At 43.0% G+C, this 20,423-nt stretch overlaps 1 protein-coding gene across 1 annotated transcript in view; it reads right to left on the reverse strand.

Annotated features, from left to right (window-relative positions):
* The window catches only part of LOC146834722 (pancreatic alpha-amylase-like), a 146,365-nt gene that overhangs the window by 18,546 nt on the left and 107,396 nt on the right, over positions 1-20,423 (reverse strand). The window contains exons 2-4 of the mRNA XM_085602249.1: positions 16,992-17,166; positions 14,746-14,892; positions 219-416 (exon numbers count right to left, since the gene is read on the reverse strand). Coding sequence (XP_085458375.1) covers positions 219-416; positions 14,746-14,892; positions 16,992-17,159 — 513 coding nt within the window. The 5' untranslated portion in view covers positions 17,160-17,166. The remainder of the gene's footprint in view (positions 1-218; positions 417-14,745; positions 14,893-16,991; positions 17,167-20,423) is intronic.

Raw genomic sequence — 20,423 nt, forward strand, 5'->3', positions numbered from 1 at the left:
AGAACAAATATATGTGATATTGTGGTCAGCCCTCCACAATGACTGTATATCGAGCTTAATGCTGTGTAACAAATATGTTGGCACATGAAAAGTAAAAAAGAATACGGTTAAGCTAAAAACTCAGTTATTTGATTGATATATATGTGTCATGTCACAACAGCTAAAGTGAATATAACTATACACACATTCAAATTAAACATTTCTCATGAAATACTTAACTCGTAGGCATCATTATAGTTGTGGATTTCTCCATCTTGTGTTCTACATTTACCATCATTAAAATCCAATCCTGAATATGGGACTGCTGGAAAGTCTCTGCTTCCAGTATTGAAGTAGCTGCCACAGGTACTGTGGGTACCACTTCCTCCGGCTGCACCACACATGTGGTTAATGACAGCATCCACATAGATGTGAACCTGTAAAAACAAAATTATTTTGTGAATTTCTAAATAAAATACAATAAATAACAGTTTCAAGACTCTGGGGCCCATCGACCGACTTCATAGAGGAAACTGGACTGCCCGACAAGGAGCTGGAGGGCCAGCATCCCATTTTATAACATCCATGGCGGTTGGAAAGTGTATGTTTTGTATTGCAGCTAGTGCTGCGAGCTGCAGCACAAGCCTAAATAGAAAAAATACACTTTTAAAACATCCATGCCCTGTGTGGTAGGCACAAAGCGGTGCCTGCCACACAGGGCATAGATGTTTGAGGGGACCACAGGTGCCCCCCAGGCCTCATTGTGGAGGCTGCAGGAGGACGGGGCCCTGCTGAGGGCCACCAAAGTCACTTTACGACAGTCTTTCCATGTCAGAAAAGCCAGTATGAAAATGCTGGCGGAAACGGACATTATAATCCTGACGGTGGTGCCTGACCGGGCACCGCCGCCATTTGGGGATTACCTGTCTGACCGAAAATTATTGTGCATTTTAAACTTGCAGTTTGTTTTTTAAAGAGGTGAAGCAATGCATAACGAGTTTGTGACCACACCCCCTTGTATGATGTATTAGTCAGTGGCCCAGTTGTTGCCTTTGCAATGTTTATTTTATTTATTTTTATTTTATATTGAAGGTTTTATATAGCGCGAACATGACCCTTGCGGGTAGTCTAGTCTAGTTTCTGGGGGTAGTGCATTCCAAATCCTTCGAGCAATGCCAGAGAAGGGAAGGTTATACAGACACTAAAAACTAGACTTAACCCCTTAACTGCCTCCTTCAAAAAAGAATAGAAAAAGAATAGAAGTCACACATACCCTGTTCAATGATTTTACTGATATGCAGCTATTCTAGTTCATACTCTTGTATGTTCTAACGTGAAATTAATTTAAGCAAGTGTACTGACCAGGTTTTTTTGCCCTAGGTACCCAAATAATGTGGGTTAGAAAAGGTAGACTGATCAACCATTGTCTCTCTCTAGCGTCTATTTGGGTACTTTATTTTTGTCCCATAAATGCAAAGTTCATTAATAAATGGGCGTTGTGTCCAATGCTCAACAATAATCGCTCAGGCTGCCTGCAAGGACCGAAGCACATATGTATACCCAGATGACATTTTCCTGTTGATATGCAGCATGTGAGCATGCAGGTATACCTGTGTGACATTCTCAGATTTATTTCTATCTTTGGAGTCACTCACCTCTCTATCCTTGGCACTCGGAGATATGGCTTTTCGGACATGGCTCCCCATGGCGCTGTCTCTAGTAGCGGCTCGCACAGGTAAGAACGGTATGACAGGGCGGTGTGGTGTGTGGGGTGGTGGAAGTCAAAAGACGACGGGTTAAGTAATATTAAATAAATAAATAAAACCACCTACATTGAGCTCGCCGACTTGGCATCGTTTGTAGCTAACAGTAATTAAGGCATCAAATGGAATGAAAATGGGGGACGATGTAGAAATACCAGGGATATTTTTAAGAATACTTTGAGGCCACATTATTTACAATTTGCAAGGCAAAGTGTGCATGACTAAAGATTTAATCCAAATGATGAAAGGATTTATATGCAAAGTGCATTCATTTAGAGTGAAAATATTGATTATGAAGGGTCACGTGAAGGTGATTATGCTGCCAAATAGCTTGTTCTTAACATTATTATGCACTATAAAAGGTTTGTGTACTGGGGATACCGTGCACATACATGTATTATAGATGTTTGAAACAGGTATGATTCCCATATTATGTAGGTTTGCTAAGGCAAACATTTACAAAAGAACTAAGAAGGGAGCATGGCCATGACAGCTGCCAAGATGGCTGCAATCTTGTGAGGCTCTGGCGGAAGAGGCCTCTAACCTTGCTGAATCGTTGCCATCATTGCCTTTTGCCCAGAGATGATGCCCTGCTGCTGCTCCTTAAAGCCTGAATAACCGAGTCTAAGGCACGTAAAATAGATGGCTTAACAGGGGCCTTCTATAAAGCCTTCAAGCAACAACTATCTCCTCACCTCTTAGCTCTGTATAATGAGTCCTTAACTACTGGTACATTACCTCCTTCTTTATGAGAAGCAAGTCCTTACTCTCTTGCTGAAACTGGGTAAGGATCCCTATCTCTCTGCTTCCTATCGGCCCCTCTCCCTCTTAAACCTCGATAATAAACTATTAACCTAAGTCCTAGCCACTAGATTATCTCTACTAATGGAGCGTATTATTTCCCCTGTCCAATCGGGCTTCATACCTCATAATCCTACTTTCCGTAATTTGCGTACGATCTTTGCAGTACTTAATAAGATCTTCCCATCTATGTCTGTGGTGGTGGGTTTGCTGGATGCTGAAAGAGAGTTCGACTCCCTTCAGTAGCCTTTTTTAAGAGCAGTCCTGGGCAAAATGTGTATTCCTGCCCCCTTCATATCTCTGATCATTCTTTTATATTCCAACCCGGTGGCTCGTCTGCAAGTCTATGGCTCGTTGACTGAAGCATTTCCTATCATGAGAGGGACCAGGCAGGGGTGCACCCTGCCTCCTCTTCATCATTGAAATGGACCCTGTAGTTCGTTATATGCAAGAACGCCACTCCCATCGGGCCTTCAACTCATTCACAGGCCTCTTCTGCTTTCCTTATATGCAGACGATATATTGTTATTCATCTGCCACCCATCAGACAACCTTTCTCTGCTTATGTAGGAGATTATCAGATTCTGCAATTTGTCCGGGCTCCAGATTAACAGAGCTAAATCTGAGATTTTCCCCCTCACAGACTCTGCACAACCCACACCAGCAGAAAACCCTTTCACATGGGCTGTGGATGGCACCAAATGTCTAGGCATTCGGCTCCACAGAGACAAGGCCTTAATATTACAGCTGAATTATGGCCCAGTATAGACTGATCTTGCTACGCAAGTAGACCACTGGATTAAGCTGCCCATATCCCTGGCAGAACGTGTGACCATCATTAAAATGGATATATTTACCCGTTGATTATACTTTTTTTTAAAAAACATTCCCATTCCTCTTACACAGACCTTTTTCCACTCTTTGCGCAGTCTCCTCCTAGGCCTGGATCCGCCCCCGCTGGGATACTCTCACTTTCCCTTATGACCGCAGCAGATTTAGGGTCCCCAATCTTTATCTATATTATCTCATTGTACAATGTCGATATACACATCAGTGGTATCGCCCAGACACCCGTATTCATAACCTATTCACTGTAGAGGATCTTTCCCCTGATGGCCATGCTCTGCAACCACCTATTGACCCTCATCTGCAAGACGCCTCATACATGGACCACTTTCGGAAACTGCACAACACTCTACGATCTCTTCTCCCTTTTTACCCACTGTCGCTAGAGGATTTTCCATCTCTGACGCTCGGGGTGTCTGACATGGATGGCGATCTCATGACCTCTAGATTGTATCATCTGTACATTACTATGAAACCTGACATTACTACGCATGTATGGGAGATTTTGGCACAGGAATTGGCAAACCCCACTGATGAAATATGGTATTTTGCTTAACCACAGGCAGAAACTGTTGTATTTTAAATTTTTCCATCATATCTATCTGTCTCCCTCAGACATTTGCCAAATTTGATCCCACTCGATCCGACCACTGCGCTTCGCTCCGGGAGCAGGTTTTACACACCTAACATGGACGTGCCCGGTGGTGTCTGTGTACTGGCCTTCTGTCTTTACCCACGTCTCTGCCACAATAGATACAGTGCTCACACCCGATCCCCTCCTGGCCCTCTTAGGATGTACCAGGGAAATAACACGATCTATGCACCGACTCACCTCAATGTCTTTCCTATTAGCCTAGCATGAGATCACGATCCATTGGACAGTAACAAAATACCCACCTCTTCAGCCTGGCTTGAAAGCATGACATATTGTGACACCTCTTACCCCTTACCCCAGAGACTTACGGAACTACCTGTGCACCCTTGAACATGACTCTACAGGCTGAAATCAAATTCCCTTTTCTTCCATTTACAGACTTTTCTCTATTTCATACTGTCTTTTTTTTCTCATATCACCAGAAAGCGTCTGCAATACTTTGTAGAGCAGCTCCGCTTAACTGTCCACCCAGCAGCCACTGCAATCGCTCTGGTCTGAGTACCATTCCAGACCAACACCTTTGTTGGTACCATTGTGCAATCATTGGACTAAAGAGTTGATACCCAGGGAGCTGCTCCACACCAAAAAGTCGCACCAAATAACAGGGCAAATCCCCTTCTCCGCACCCTGGTCAAGGAGTGCTACGCTAATGGCTGCCCTAATCCAGTCTTCTGCTTTCGACAGCAGAGGAGCCCTCCATTTTATACAAATTTCTCTTCTGGCAATCAGGATCACATAGAGTAACAGCTCTCTGTGAGGGCACTTCAACAGCTTACAGACTACATCATCATCTCCGAATATAACAAGAGCAGTATTCAAATTAATCTCTCTGTCAAAAATACATTTAAAGGTGATCTCAAATCCCACTCCAATATTCCCTCAACTTCGTACACTCGAAGAAAACGTAAAGGTCCATTGCTCTTATACAGCCACATCATGAGGGGGGCTTGAGACAAACTTTGTGATTTTTGCTGGAGTCCAATATAAGCGATTGATAGTAAAAATGTATTTTTCTTCAGATTGGCAGGTTTCACTAAGCTGTAAAGGAGCCACAATGATTATTCCCAGATCTCCTTAATGTCACAGTCAATAAGGGACCCACTCCAAACTGAATAGTGAGGTGCACATTCCTTTTCAACTGCCTCAAGAAGCTTCACATACCAATTAGAAACCTCCTTGTTTTTAAGACTTAAATATTGCAGAGAAAGCTTCAGTTCCCAATCTCCTCGCACTTCCCCCTTGGTGGCTTTATACCAAGAAGAGAGTTGAATAAACTTAAACCTGGAGAACTCATTGCCAATCTTTGCTTTTAAAACTTTCCATGGGTACACCCCCTCTGATGTTTTCAGGTCTGATCATGTTGATCATGTACTTGTCAATGGTAACCTGCAGTGCTTTAAATCAGAGGTCTTCAAACCTTTTTGATCTGAGACCCCAAAGCAAAAATGTTTTGAAGTCGGGGGGACCCTCCCAAAATTTCATAACAAGGATTGGGGGAGCAGGAGAGGCAGGGCCGAGTGCAGCGACGGAGTTTTTGCACCATTTTGTGGATTCTTTTCTTTACCTTATAATCCACAAATAAATGTGAAACCTATTATAGGGCAAAGTCATCAAATAAAAACAGAAATTGGCCAAACAAAACCTGTGCTCTCCATAATTTGGGCATTGGGAGTCCCTAACACTCCTGAGCACCAGTGCAATTGCACCTACTGCACGAATGATAGATGCTTCCCTGAGTAGCAGCCTCTCTCCTCTGCCTCTTTCAGCCCTTTGCCCACCATGCCTGGCCATCCCTCCAATTTTGCAACAGGCTCTCTGTACTTTCTTTGCTGGTTTTTGTAGCACTGACTCTGGCACTGGAACACCTTACATGAGCACCATTTACATGTTTTATTTATTATTTTCATGAACTGGGATACTAAGTGATTTGCCCACAATCAAAGACAGAAAGTTGAGCTGAAGCCAGGACTTCAATGCGGTTCCAAAGCAGGCAGATCTCGCCTTCAGGCCACATCTTCTCCCATCTTTTTGCAACAAAGGTACTGCCAGCTCTGTACTACCAAGGAAAATTAACCCCCATGCTCTTTTTTTCTAGAGAGAAAGACAGACATAATTGTGATCTAGTGAATCCTCCAGGCCCCCGAACCTAGGGGTTCCCTCAGATCTGCTTCACTAATTATAGCTACAGCCTTGCAAAGTGGGCTGTTTCCTCTGCTCTTTGTTCAAAACATGGACTCCCATCTTGACCAACCTCCCTCACATGCATCTTTCAGATACTCAAAGTGAGGTGTCTCTTCTGCTTAAATTTTCTGTTCTTGTGGGCCCTTAGGCCCAATGCAACACTGGCACAGCAAGTTAGCACTGGCCCCTCATGCAAGCAAGAAAGGATAGTGAATCAGCCATAATTAGGGTTGGTGGCGTCTGTTTTTTCTCCATAATTATGTATTTGCCAAGCTTTCCATATAATCATCTGATCAAAAGTTACTAAAACCACAGTGACATGTCTTGCCACACAATAAAAGGCCCTTCACATAGTTTGCCTCTTCACAGTTCAGTTGGTTACTGCTATATGTGGGTATCAATCGGCATTAACTAGGTGAAACCTATGCCTAGTGTTACCAAATGTAACAAACATTTGTAGTGCAATCGGTCTCACCTTTGGGACCTTATAAGTATTTAGCCATGGAGAAGAAAGTATACCAATGTAGTGATTAAATAGTTACAGTTTGTGCACAGATGGAACTAATTTTAAAGCTTTTCAAAAATCCTACACCCTGCCTGCCCAAAGTAATGTTATGAAAGAAGTTAATGGAGCTTGATATATGATGTCATTGATGATGTAACTTATGTCATCATGTGTGGGGCAATGAGCAGTGCCTTAAGGTAAAAAATAGTTGTGCATATGCTTATGCTTATATGTGGTAGTGGTGAGGCCTATAATAGTGTATATAATAAGGAACTGAACTGAACGAGGAATGAATGAGGATGTAATCTCCCTTTACTGTAAAACAGACTCGCTCTTGTTTTATGTCATTTCCGGTTAAATGCAAGTCACAAAAGGGGGAACCATATAGGTTGGAAAAATCCTAAAGAATTGCCATCATCAAGGGAGATGAAAATTGTTTCTGATTGATAAACCTGACACATGGTCGGTTAGAAAATACGAACATATTTTATTTTAAAACAAGTTTTTCACTTCGTAGAAAAATCCAGTATCACTCTTTCAGTTTTTACCTGAAGCCATATATGCCTTCCATTTTCATTCTAGGCTTTATTACAGCCTTTTTTTAATTTTAGTTTCATTCTAGCATACTTACTTCAGCGAGGTAACTGAAGTTATATAGAGAGGAGTGAAAGCTGCAAAATTCTATTATTCCATCTGTGAGGTGGCAATGCAATGTCCTATATTAACCTTTCACGCCTTTACCTTGCTCCTCAGATTTCATCTCTGCAGCAATTTCCTTCAACATCGACACTGTTGTCATTCTTTTAGAATGCCAAAATACACTTTCACGATAGAGTTGCTTAATCAGATGCAAGCAACCCAATTTTACCCAATTAGCTTGTGCAATAAAAATATTTGAATTATTTAAATGGGAGACTGCATGAGAGATCTAACCAAAGGCTTAAGTAACAAGCAGTGAGGGAGGCAGCCGAACAAGAGGAGCAAATGGCAGCTGACCAAGTGCCTTGGAGGACTTCCTACTCACCCTAAGGGCGTGCACGCAGGCAGACTTCGGCACTAGGATGGGACGCGCGCATACATATGTGCACATTCATAGAGGAATAATTAAGGTGTGTAAAGCACGTGAAATGTAAGCAGGAACAACATGGTTACCTGAACACACTGGAACCAGCCGACAGTACAAGAATACAAAGCTGATACATGTAAAAACCAGCGTGATGGTCACTCATTTTCACTTAAGAATGTCCGCTGCTTCCAGCCTTTCTAGTCAGTCTTGCAAAATCTTTTGCGTACTTACTGCATTGGATTACTGCAGTTAGAGGAAGTGGCTTCAACAAGAGTCCGAGTTGTTGCTGAAATCGATAATCTTCCTGATGAGCTTCAGCCCAGCACGCAGTAGGGCCTTAGGTGTGGGGGGAGGAGGCGTAAGAGCCTGGGAGGGATGATGTTTAAAACAAGCATTTGCAAAGCAAATAGGTCTCGCATTTGTGAGTTAGAGCTTTTGACAATGTAAATAGCAATGTTTTTTACCTACACCTTTTATTTTTGGAGTGAATGTATGTAGTGTGCAAAATTCCTTGGAAAGGTCCTGCACTTCGTAATAAATATATTAAAAAAGACGCAAAGTGTGGATTGTGTCAACAATTGCTTGGCACGTACCTCATGGATAAAGTGTCGCTACACATGCACACCATGGTGCTTTACTAATGCGAAACTCATTAATAAAAGTAGTGCTTACAGACTAACCAACGCGATCTGGATAGGAGCATGTGAATCTGAATCCCGGCTTCTCTTTCATTTTCTAGACTATTTGACTCACTCTCCTGTGTCTTGGTTATCCCCCAAACACTGGCAGACAATGAAGTTTGCCAAGGGGGCGGGGGTAGGGGGGTTTTGGGGGTACATGAAAATGTATTCATTGCCTAGTTGTCAAAGGTCACCCGGTGCTATTAGTTAAAAGTGTGCAGATTTCATTAAGATATTAAGAGTACTTTACTTGCATCTATGAGAAAATTGACATTATCTAAACAAAATGCCAGAATGCGTGTCAGTTTTCACAGTGTTTTAGACAGTACTAGTTGCTTCGTTTCATTGCATTAATTTTTGTATTTACTCTTTTGCACAGCATCCACAGTAGGTTACCTAACCCCAAAGCCCCGAGTTGTTAAATGATCCATAGAAGGGAGTGTTTTACAGTCGAGCAAATGTGTCCAAATGTAATTTTGGTAGTGCCATGGAATGATCAGCCAATGAGGTACTGGATGAGCAGATATTTAACTACACGTTCAAACATACAGTATTGTGGCTGTTGTTTGTTTGTACACAACCACCTCTCTGAATGTGTTTATTAACTCAGAGCTTCATCTACCAGACAGTGCTCACAGAGGGGCGACTAAAGCACAGAACAAAATGTATTCATTTATCCTGAGTGTGAAGGCATCCGGAGGGCTTAGGTGTCCGCCCGGAGAGGCTAGGGATCCCAGCACTTCTACAGACTCTGCGGTGCTCCTCTGCACCAGCAGGGCACAGCTCAGAATCTGCCGCTTCTGCTAAGAATAGGTGAGGGGGATGAGGTTGGGGCATGCGGGAGTTGCAGGCAGATTTCCAGGTTATTGAAAGTGATGATTCTGACGTGAGGCAATGGAGACTGACTTTGTCTGTTTGTCTGCACCAGTCTGTTTCTCTACCATCTACCGGGCTCACTGTCATGTATCCATTCATCTCTCTTTGTTAGAGGTGCAAAAGCCAATATATTAATTAACAGATAGAGCCAGCTGGAGACGAGCCAAGCGTATATGAGCCAGTGGGCGAGCCGTGAAAATGATCGGCATGTTAATCATACAGTAAACATGATGTAAATGTGTGATAATGTGTCTTCAGAATTCAAAAAAGTGCATTTCTTTAGCGCATCACCTCAGTAAACAAGATTATAGCACTGAACTGAGAGGAAGTTATTAAAAAGTGCTTGTTTTAAGCATGAGTTAAAACACTGCCGCTCCTCCTGCCCAACAACAATGCCATCTGTGAACTAAGAGGCGTCAGTTGCCATGCAAACCCAGAATGTTGCCTAGAGTCTTATTAGAGTAACATTAAAATCTAGTTCATTAAACATGAGAAGTTTTTGTAAAGCACGCATCTTGAACTCGCATATTTCAAGGTGGCAATAATAAAGATGAAAACAGAAGTGATGGCAGGCAAGAAAACACGAACGGGAGTGGCGGGCGGGGGGCGGGGGAGGGTGAGATGTCACAGACTGAGGGAGGGGGCGGTGGGGTGGGGAGACAGGGAAGAAAATAGTGTTAGGAGTAAAGGGGCCAATAGCTGTGGAAGGATACAAATGATGAATGAGGAGGGACTAACAAGCCTCAAACCAATCAGAAGGCAGAATTTAAGACAAAAGCCAGTGAGCAGAGAGTGGGCTGAGCTTCCTTGAAGCTTCCACACTACAATATATACTGCATGTCTCGCAAAGTGATGGCAGCGCATTCACGCCGCAACACTAGGCGAGACCTAAAAGAAAATAGTGTCAGGAGTAAAGGGGCCAATAGGCGTGCAAGGATACAAATGATGAATGAGGAGGGACTAACAAGCCTCAAACCAATCGGAAGGCAGCATTTAAGACAAAAGCCAATGGGCAGAGAGTGGGCAGAGCTTCGACGAAGCTTCCTCACTACAGTATACACTGCATGCTTCGCAAAGCGATGGCAGCGCATTCGTGCTGCAACGCCAGGCGAGACCTAAAAAGACAGATACTGGGGTGGAAGAAAGTCACAGAAGTTAGGCTGTTGCTGCTTTAGGGACTGGGACGGAAGCGAGCAACTCTACATCTGAAAGCGCTAGGGCGCGGAGGAAGAAAAAAACATACAAAGTGCTTAAAAGTGAATAATTACTGTGAGCAAATGCAGGCAATGCCGTGAACAGGTCATTTAAAGCAGGAGTTATACAATTGAAGGAGAGAGGATGTGGTCCGTCGGCTAGACTGACAACTTTGGTGCTGGAAACCAGGGACCTCGGAGACTTTATGGTTTGAAGAGACTTGGTGATTCGGAATTTGTGAGGGAACTCCCCTCTACCAAATTCTATTGATTTTGGCCATAGGATCTAGTGTGAAAGGAAATGTGGGAAAACATGTCTTATAGCGATATTGGTGCAATTGTTGAAACCCACTAAAATCCAAGTTAAAGAATATGAACCTCTGATAAAAATGAACTGTTGTACTTAAAGGACATTATCCTAATTTTGCGAGATTTTCCTATATGGAGATGCACTAATATCATCTCAATTAGTTCTTGACTGTTTATCATTCAAACAGCCGGATATTGCTCATCTCTGTATAATTTCATTCAGTGACTCCATAGAACCTGCATTATTTTATTTAGAAATGATACTGACGAAGCATCAAGAAATCTTTTGATAAAAATAATAATCGGATATATTGATTTATTGTATTAGCTAGGTTTGGATTTTCTGTCCTTTTGAATGCATCATCAGTGCCCTGAGGAAGGATGGTACATGACAATCCGAAACGCGCGTAGGCGCATTTGTGTTTTACATTTTGGTTTTGATGTATATTATTGTGTGTTTTCATTGTTTTTTGTCCTTTTTTATGTATTATTTTTAAATGTTCTTGATGTGTATGTTTGAATTGTTGATTTATGTACTGTGATTAAATGTATTGCTTCGTCAATGTTAGAGACTCTTCTTGAATTGGATGAAGAGCTCATTTGTAATGATTTCTATGATAAAAATATAAAGATTGATTCTAAGAGGAAAGTAAAAATATATATTTTTTTTGATAATAAACACTAAATGTTATAGAACAGTGTTTTCTGTTTTGTGGGATAAGCCTTCTGTTGATAATTTTGCTTGAAGGGGTTTGTTGTGGTTTAAGAAAACCAGGGTTCGAGCCTTTGGGTCGCGTCCACATCCTGTGATTCTGGGCAAATCACTCAATATCCCCGTGCCTGAATGTGTAACATAACCGGTGCTCTTTGTAAAGTGCTCCAATACCTTCGGGTCGAGTTTGCGCTATATAAAATATGCAAAAAGGAAGAACAGAACTTGTCCTGGCATCAGGAGATACTGAAATGCTGCATGAATACTTTCGTTTACTACGGAAAAACGGCCCAGACGGTTGCTTTATTAAAAAGTCCCTAAATCCGAGGACTGGCAGCACAGGGACCAAAAGCGGTCGCCGTACTGAAATATAAAGTGTGGCGCCAGTGCAGAGAAAAGTAAGACTTATGGAGTCCCGTGACGTGGGCGTCATGCTAATGATGATAAAAACACTGATAAAAACGGACTCCGGCTAAAACATTAAGCACGGCGCCGGTACTGTTAATATAAAAGCGGGCAATGTGTTGAAACTTATTAGGGGCTGCAAGCGCTATTGTTGAGAGTGTGTTGATTTGGGTGAGCTGTGCGGCTGCCATTCTCAAACCTAACGCTTTCTCGCGTTTGAAAAAATAAAATAAAGAATGGTTTAAAATGGGTGCTTTTAGGAAACGAAAAAATGATGGCGTGATCATTGTTAATGGAGTGGCTGACATTCTTTAAGCCAAAAACATTATATAAGAGCACAACCACCCTGCTTGAAAAAAAAAGTGAAAGCGCGCATTGCAGAACTCATTAAAGAAAGTAGTGCTTAGAGACTTAAAAAGATGTAACGTGTAACAACCAAAGTAAAGGGGCCAGTAGCCATGAAAGGTTACAGATGAATAAGAGAAGGAGTATGCAGTTCCTACAGGGGAAGGAGGAGGAGGATGCTGGGTTGGTCAACACCCCTACTCTAAGGTGGAGACAGGGTGTCTCCCAAATTGGGAAATGGAGCCCTCACACACCAGGTTGGGTGTCATGCTTCATCATAGGGCTTGCTCCTCGTCAGGCCAGGGCTGCAATGTCTGACAGGCACCCTATGAGGAGATCTTTTTTCCATGCCGTTTGGTGAGGTGCAGGTATGGGGCTTTGTGGTGTAGGTGTGGGGAAAGTGTTTACTGAGGTTGAGTGTGGAAGGCTAAAATGAGGCACAGTGGTGCTCCAGCCTCCTACTCCTCCTCCTTCCCCCATAGGAACGGCATACTCCTTCTCCTATATGTTTTCTTTGAGGCAAGTATGCTGGACCACCGAGCGCCCCTGATCCCTCTTTTTTTTTAGAGGTTACAAATGAAGACATGGCCGAACTAAGGAGGGACTAACAAGCCAATTACAGAATCAGCCAACATTTACGAAGGGCAAAAACACAAGCCAATGAAAAATATGGGCGGAGAGTGGGTGGGGCTTCTTTTCCACAGTATACTACAGCAAGTCTTGCAGCGCAGCAAATGCGCACTGACTAAGGCTTGCTTTTTCTTGCTACATAATTTAGTCAACCCTGCCGCATGATTTGGTACTCCCCTGCAGCATAATTCAAGTGACCCTGGGTTTGGTTAGCCCCTCATATAGGTCGTCCCCGTCCAGCTGGTTAAGCAACAAACATTAGAGCTGCTTGGGAGCTAGTATAGGCTTTAACTAATGGAGTGAAAGTACTTTTTACCACAGGCTGGTAAGTTGTAGCACTATAAATACACAAGTTAGTATTTACCACTATGAACACATGGATTTAGTTTGGTGCCTCTCTGGTCAAACAGAGACAGCTGCAGTGATTGCATTAGCTGACTGAGGTTTATAATGTAAAAGAGTACATTTTCCACAGATTAGTTTAACTTGCATTTACTTTTTCATTTAATGTGGGTTAAATGTGATTACCTGAACTGAAAAAATAAAATAGAGAGAATATTTTGTTCTTTTTACCACATCTTTGACCCGTGTCATCCTACTCACTGACTGTGCCCCAGGGCACTCCATATTATAGTTGTACACTTTTCATGCAGCTCAACCACTGCATGTAAATGAAAACATCCTGGAAACATGCCAAATAAACAATGTCTCTGCTTTCAGGTCCTCTTCATTTGCAAGTCCTTTCAGTCTCATTTGCACCCTCCTGGGAATGCAGTCATACTCCCAGGTGGCACGGCTCGCCCCACAGTTTGAATACCTGTGCTTTAAATGGAAATATAGAAGTGCAGGTACTCATCATCCAGAGTACCTGTTTGCTCCTGTGAAGGGCAAGTACTCTCCCACTAAATGTATTGCAGTAGTGTTGAGAAGTGCAGTTACTCTTTTTCTCAAATTTAAGAAGTCCCGACATTTAGGAGCATATGTTCAAGCCCCTATCGCCACCACAACATCACTTTTGCTGACGTTGTGGTGGCGATAGTGGGTGCACCTTATGTACAAGGCAGCGTTAAGCCACTTAACGTGGCTTAACTTTGCCACTTAACGTGGCTGAACGCTGCCTTGTACAAAAGGCACCCTTTCACGCTATGGTTAGCGTGAAAGGGGCATGCAGTGGTTGTTGGGGTGGGTGTTCCACTGCAACACCCATTGCATTTCACGCTGCCCCCTATGTACAAAGGTGGCGTACATAGGGGGCAACGCCAAAATTAAGAACAGGAAAACCCTGGTCTTAAGTTGGAGAAGCGAGGAGAAATGCATTATTTCTCCACGTTTTTGCTTTTTCCATGTGTGCTGCCTTGTGCAGCACACATGGAAAAAGCAAAATGCCATGGATTGTTTATGTACAAGAAGGTGTCCCTTCCTGTACATACATAAACCTTTAAAAAAATGCCATCTTGTCACTTTCATGTGTGATACATGAAGCAGCACACATGAAAGTGACACAATTGTGTTTTAGGATTGTTTATGTGCAGGAAGGGACACCCTTCCTACACATAAACAATCCTCCCCTGCACACAGGCACCCTTGCACTATGGTGCAAGGGTGCCTGCGTTGGCGCTAAGTTGCTAAACTTAGTGCCAGAGCAGGGGGATATGCAAGGCTGCACCACATTCTTGTAAATATTGTGCAGCCTTGCGTTTCAGAAGTGGCGGAGCGCAGAGTTAATCTCCCTCAGTACCTGCCCATTTCAAATCCTGACGGTAACTTATATTTAGTTATCGAAGATTGTTTGTACTTACTCCAACATTGTTGCACCTGGTTACCATGTCTCTGAATTCCTGCTCATTTCCGGATCGGGTGCACAGCTTGTAGCTGATTGGTTGATATCTTTCCCACCAAGGTCTATCTGGATTTGTGATAACAATGTTTTCATTTGGAGGAGAGATCTGTAAAATAAATAAATATTTCCAACATTATTTTAGCAGGGATTTCCGAAAGTAAAAGCTGCATTGCTTAATGTACATAAAGATACATGATGTTCTAAACGGTAATGTACGGGGTCACGTTTCTTAGAATTTTGAGTCTTGCCTTTTATTTCTGTTGCTTAACACATGTATTACTATGATAAATGGTGGAGCGGCGGTAACAGTATGAAACTGTTGACATCATCCTTTTATTAATCCTGGTTCTATGCCCCTTCCTCTCCAGAAATCAAACTAATCAACATGTTCTTTTACAAGGAAAACAAAACGACAAATCAGAAGAAAGACTAAAGCTTCTCTGAATATCACGATCAATGGAAAATGCTAGAGGGCCATACTGTTCAAAATGCCTTAGTGAGTATTAATCCACTTAGGCAACTCACACTTTATTAGGTCCCTAATAAGTAAGAGGGTGCCTTGCGTACCCATGTACCGACAGAATATTCAGTTTTAAATATTGTGATAGAACGGAGTTGATATTTTTGCAGGAGGACATTTTTATTGTCAAAATTCTGACACGCTACAACATACCAAAGCGCACTCTAGAAGTACATCTCTGATGGTCTATGGGAAGGACCTCTTCGAACCTTTTCTGGAGCCTGAGCTGGGGTGCGGTCAGCAAATGCACACTCTTATTTTAACTTCGAGGCGCTTCAGCAATAGTCAGTGCAAGGCAGAATGCTAGAGTTTAATTGAGGGTTGGATCAGTTATTGGGTCTGTGGGCCTTTCTCTGACCTCTAGTCAGTGAAATTACATTGCCACAGCCAAAGTGATACTGATGAAAATCTGCCCCTCATGTAGTAGCAAGCAACATCTCAGGCCCTGCTCCCCTGCCTTGCATTCCTTTGCCCTAAAAGAGACCTTGTAGTACTCTCCCTATGGCGCTTCTCCGGGATCTGAGGTACAGCTCCCCCAGAGGAGATAGGTGGTGCGTTTGCTGTAAAAGACTCTGCTGTGAGCCTTCATATCTGCACTGTATGCCAGGCACTGTGCTCCCTTCTCCTTTTGTGATTGGCTTCTTGTTAATTTGCTGGGCTGCTCAGCTCTTGGATGCACCCCTGAACTGGGATGTGGGAATGGTAGAGAAACTTGAAAAGACTGAGAGCAGCAAACATTACCAGCAGCTACAAATTTCACTTGTTGCTCTCTTATGAAGAAGGACAACAATCCTGAAACCACAATGCATCTTGGCTAATTGTGTGCTGGTATGCCAGGCATTGTGCTCCGTCCTCCAAATATATATTTTATATATAAATATATATAGATATATACATATATATACATATATATATATATATATATATATATATATATATATATATATATATATATATATATATATATAACTTGTCCCTTTTTTCCACAATTATTCATTTATTTATTCTCCTTTTCTCCCTTTCATTTTTAAAAATTCTATCCTGCTTGGCTCTTTCAATTCTTTTCCTGTTTCTTCCCCTTCAGCTATGCTTCCACGTTCACATTTATTTAAATAGATCTACTTTCTGTTTTTCTTGTTATGTATACTTTGCCTAACAGACCTGGTGATGGGTCAAAAGGGGAGGTCAGGAGGACCCCAGCTGGGGCAGCGGACCGGGTGGGGTCCGACCCCCCCCCCCCCCCACCCACCCTGGAGACGCCATTGCTTGATGAGTGACCACTGTTCGAAATCCAGCACAAAACAAGCATTTTTGCCGGTTTTGTGTTTTGTTTGCTCCCAGCACACATTCTATAATGCAACTCTCAGTCATAACTGACACACATTTTGTTAGAATACCATAAAGGTTTTCAGCTTAATACTGACATTGTGAGTTTCTGTTGTAAAAGGACTTTGGGTGTAAGCAGTGGATTTCAATGTTAAAAAATATACACAATTAATACGGGTGAACTTGACTGTTTCTGTATTGCACACAGAATATAGGATAGACGTGATTCCAGTTCATTTTGACATGTTCTGCAGACATCTGCATTTCCGGGTTCTTTATAAAAGCCAACATCACAAATTACGACCACAATTCAAGCTTCTGTGGGTTTTTCATTTGAAAAAGACATTGTTGCCACCTACCTGAACACCTCCAAACCCATTGGGCCCCAAGTACCGCTCACATTCGTTTGCAATGTCGGCCCAGCGCCATTCAAACAAGTGGACAATGGTAGTCCTTCCAGCCTTGGTGTTGGGGTTATACTGAGCGTAGCAGAGCCCGACGGCCACCAGGAGCAGGAGGAGCTTCATGTTGCCGCTGAGGAGAATCAGACAGAGTCCTTTATTTATACTCCTTCAGAAAGATAAGGCACGTTTCCCATATCACATATTGTCAGAAACCTGTTGCTAAATTGGAGAACCATGTAACAGGTGGAGATAACAAAGCAACTCTCACAATTAAATCCAACTTCACATGGGTGCTTCTAAATGGCACTACCTTCTTTGGACAGCAAGTTTCACATGCAAGAAGCTGATTTCATCTTAGTGGTGCTAGCTAACAAACTGTGATCTGTATGTTTTTCCATTGAACCGCAGGGTAGCTGAGTTGTACCAATCGGACACTGTGTCCTTCAGTCCTAAGCAGCATGTAAATGCACCGCCACAAGGTGCAACTGGACCAGAATGCCACATAGACAAGTTACTACTCTTCATACAGAGACACTGCTGTTTCTTAGAAAACAAGTTCTTCTCTATTATGGCCGAACCATTTCAGTTCAAAACTCTGTAAAGTGTACTGGCCAGTGGTTGGTGATTTTCTTCTCCTCGCTATTGCGTTCAACTTGAAATATGAGAATGTAATGCAAAGTGCTTTAAAACACTTTTGTCATACTTTTTCTGCTTAAGTCCATCACCCTCTCCATCAAAAGACCACTAAACTTAAAATGCGGCTTGTCATAGGAATGACATGGATTCTCCTCTCCTCTGCTTGTCACCCCCTCTGCAGTGCTGTACTTGTGGAACACGCCAACAGAGGTGAACGGGCCTTTGAGATAAAATGAGAATGTTCTCCTGCTCACTGTCTCACTTGTTTCTAGGACTTGATCTTGTCTAGCTTTCAGCTAAGCCTTAGGTGGATCCAATATACCTTTGAGGTGGAGAAGCAAACATTAGAACAAAAACACTTTAAAAAAACAATACCATACTGTGTTCTCAGAAATACCGCTAGAAATTGGATTGATGGTCGACTGGGGTGTAAGCAGCAACCACAATCCTAGTCAGGGTAAGGGGCAGGCAAACCCTAAATTAACCTGTGTTCACCCTCTGGTAGCTTGGCACTGCGCAGTCAGGCTTAACTTAGACTCAGTGTGTAAAGTATTTGTGCAACACTTCAACTAGTAAAACAGTGAAAACACCAAACATAAAGATTCCACACGAGGTTAACAAAAAGCTCTGATTGTAATAAACAAAATAAGATAAAAACAACAAAAATCCAATGAGTAGAACTTGAGATAATAATTTTTAAAGTTTCTAGTGAAAAATAGCCCAAAAAGTACTAAGCACTAATGGGGACATCTGGTCACACCGGTCCAGGACAAAGGCACATGTTCAAGCCAACAGCAATGAAGCATATGCCGGCTAGAGGGACCCAGTTATGCCCACTTAACAAAGTACCTTAAATCCTGGTTGTGGAGCGCTGCATGGATCCACGCTGAAAATGCGCTGTGTGCAGCCAAGGCTTTGCGTCAGTTCCGAGATGCGACAAGACTATGGTGCAAGGTCCTGTTCCGTTACGGACCCCAGCAACAAGGCATGAGATGCAAAGTCTAGTGTTGAGGATGTGAGGTGCAATAGAACTGATGCGTCAGTTCATATGAGCGGTGCAGCTGCGGCAATGTGAATCTTTTGTGACGCATCCAACCCATGCAGCAGTGGTGATGCATCGGTTCTGCATGGGGATGCCCTGCCAGGCAAAGAGATGCACTGATTCTTCTGGCATGCACCTTGGGCCCCCTTCCTTTCCAAGGGTCCAGGACTGGGGTGGCGCAACTTGGCAGGGTAGGCTCACAGATGGCATAGTCCAGGTGCAGGGTTGGAAGCCTGTTATGTCCGTGAGGCTTCAGATCAGGAGGCCAGCCTACTAGCCCTTCAAGTCACTCTGGGTTCTTGGGTAAAGTGATGCAGGTCCAGTGCTTCTCACCAAAGTAGCAGGCCAGCAGTTCAGCACAGCAAAGCAGGAGCGCAACAGAGTGCAGTCCAGTGGAGTGGCAGTCCTTCAGCAGCACAGCAGTAAGTCCTTCTTCCTGGCACAGTATCCAGTATCCACAGGTCCAGAAGTGTACTGAAGTGGTGGTTTCTTAGGTCAAGTACTTATACGCAGTGGTGCCTTTGAAGTAGGGAAGACTTCAAAGACATGCCTTTGAAGTGCACAGATGTCATCCCTTCCTGCCCCGGCTCCAGACTAACTACAGGGGGGTATGCATCCCTTTGTGTGTGGACAGGACACCGCCTATTCAGATGTAAGTGAGGATGTGTCCAGCTCCTCCCTCCCATCCTGCCAGAGAAGGCCCAGTGAGACACACCTAGGCTCCCATGTGTGGCTCTCTGGGAGGAATACACAAGGAATACAGAAAGCCCCACTGCCAACTACAACCAGTCATGATCAGAGACAGGCACCAAATGGCTAAGGCAAGAACATGCTAACTTTGTAAAAGTGCCATTTTCAGAATTGTAATTTAAAATCGACTGCCATTCTTAGGGTGGTCTCCACCCAAGCGTTTTGCTTACCTCCTCTTTTTTCTGTATATTTTTTTTGCTTTAGGACTCTGAGCACTTTACCACTTCTGACCAGTGCTTAAGTCCATGTGCTTCTCCCCTAAACATGGTGACAATGGTGTGTACATGATTGGCATATTTAGTTTACTTGTAAGTCCCCTGTACAATGGTCTACCATATACCCAGTGCCTTTAAATTAAATGCTGGTAGTTGGCCTATAGCACTGGTTTTGCCTTTCACCCCAGTAGCCTTTAAAACCTGTCTCAGGCCTGCCTGTATGTGCAAAACGCCTGTATGTGAAAAAAATAAATTGTAAAATGCAGCTTTCTGGCGCTTACTGGAGGTACCTGGTGGGATAGTTGGCCTCCAGGGACCTTCAGGATTCAAGAGGACTTAATCCTCCAATTTACCAGGGGGCGCATTTGCACAGTGGTGCAGGGAGGGGGTGGGCCTGATATAACAAGATAGCAATCTTGCTGTGTGGGACTTACTGGAGGTAATAAAAGGGGTAGTTGGCCCCCAAGGTTGACGATGGGGGCTAACTACCCCTCCTGTTACCGCCAGTAAATCCCACACAATGGGATTGTTAAAAGGTGTTTGGAGGCCACGCTCACCTTTCTCCACCACTCTGAAAACGAGACTGCTATGTTATAATTAGAAATTAGCATTTAAAAAACCTTTGAAATTCACTGAAAAAAACATAGGTTTCAGGCATGTTATAGTTAGAAATTATCATTTAAAAAACCTTAGAAATTCACTGAAAAAACATAGGTTTCAGGCACGTTATAGTTAGAAATTAGC

This window comes from Triturus cristatus, chromosome 4_2 (genome assembly GCF_964204655.1).
Source record: "Triturus cristatus chromosome 4_2, aTriCri1.1, whole genome shotgun sequence".
Lineage (NCBI taxonomy): Eukaryota > Metazoa > Chordata > Amphibia > Caudata > Salamandridae > Triturus > Triturus cristatus.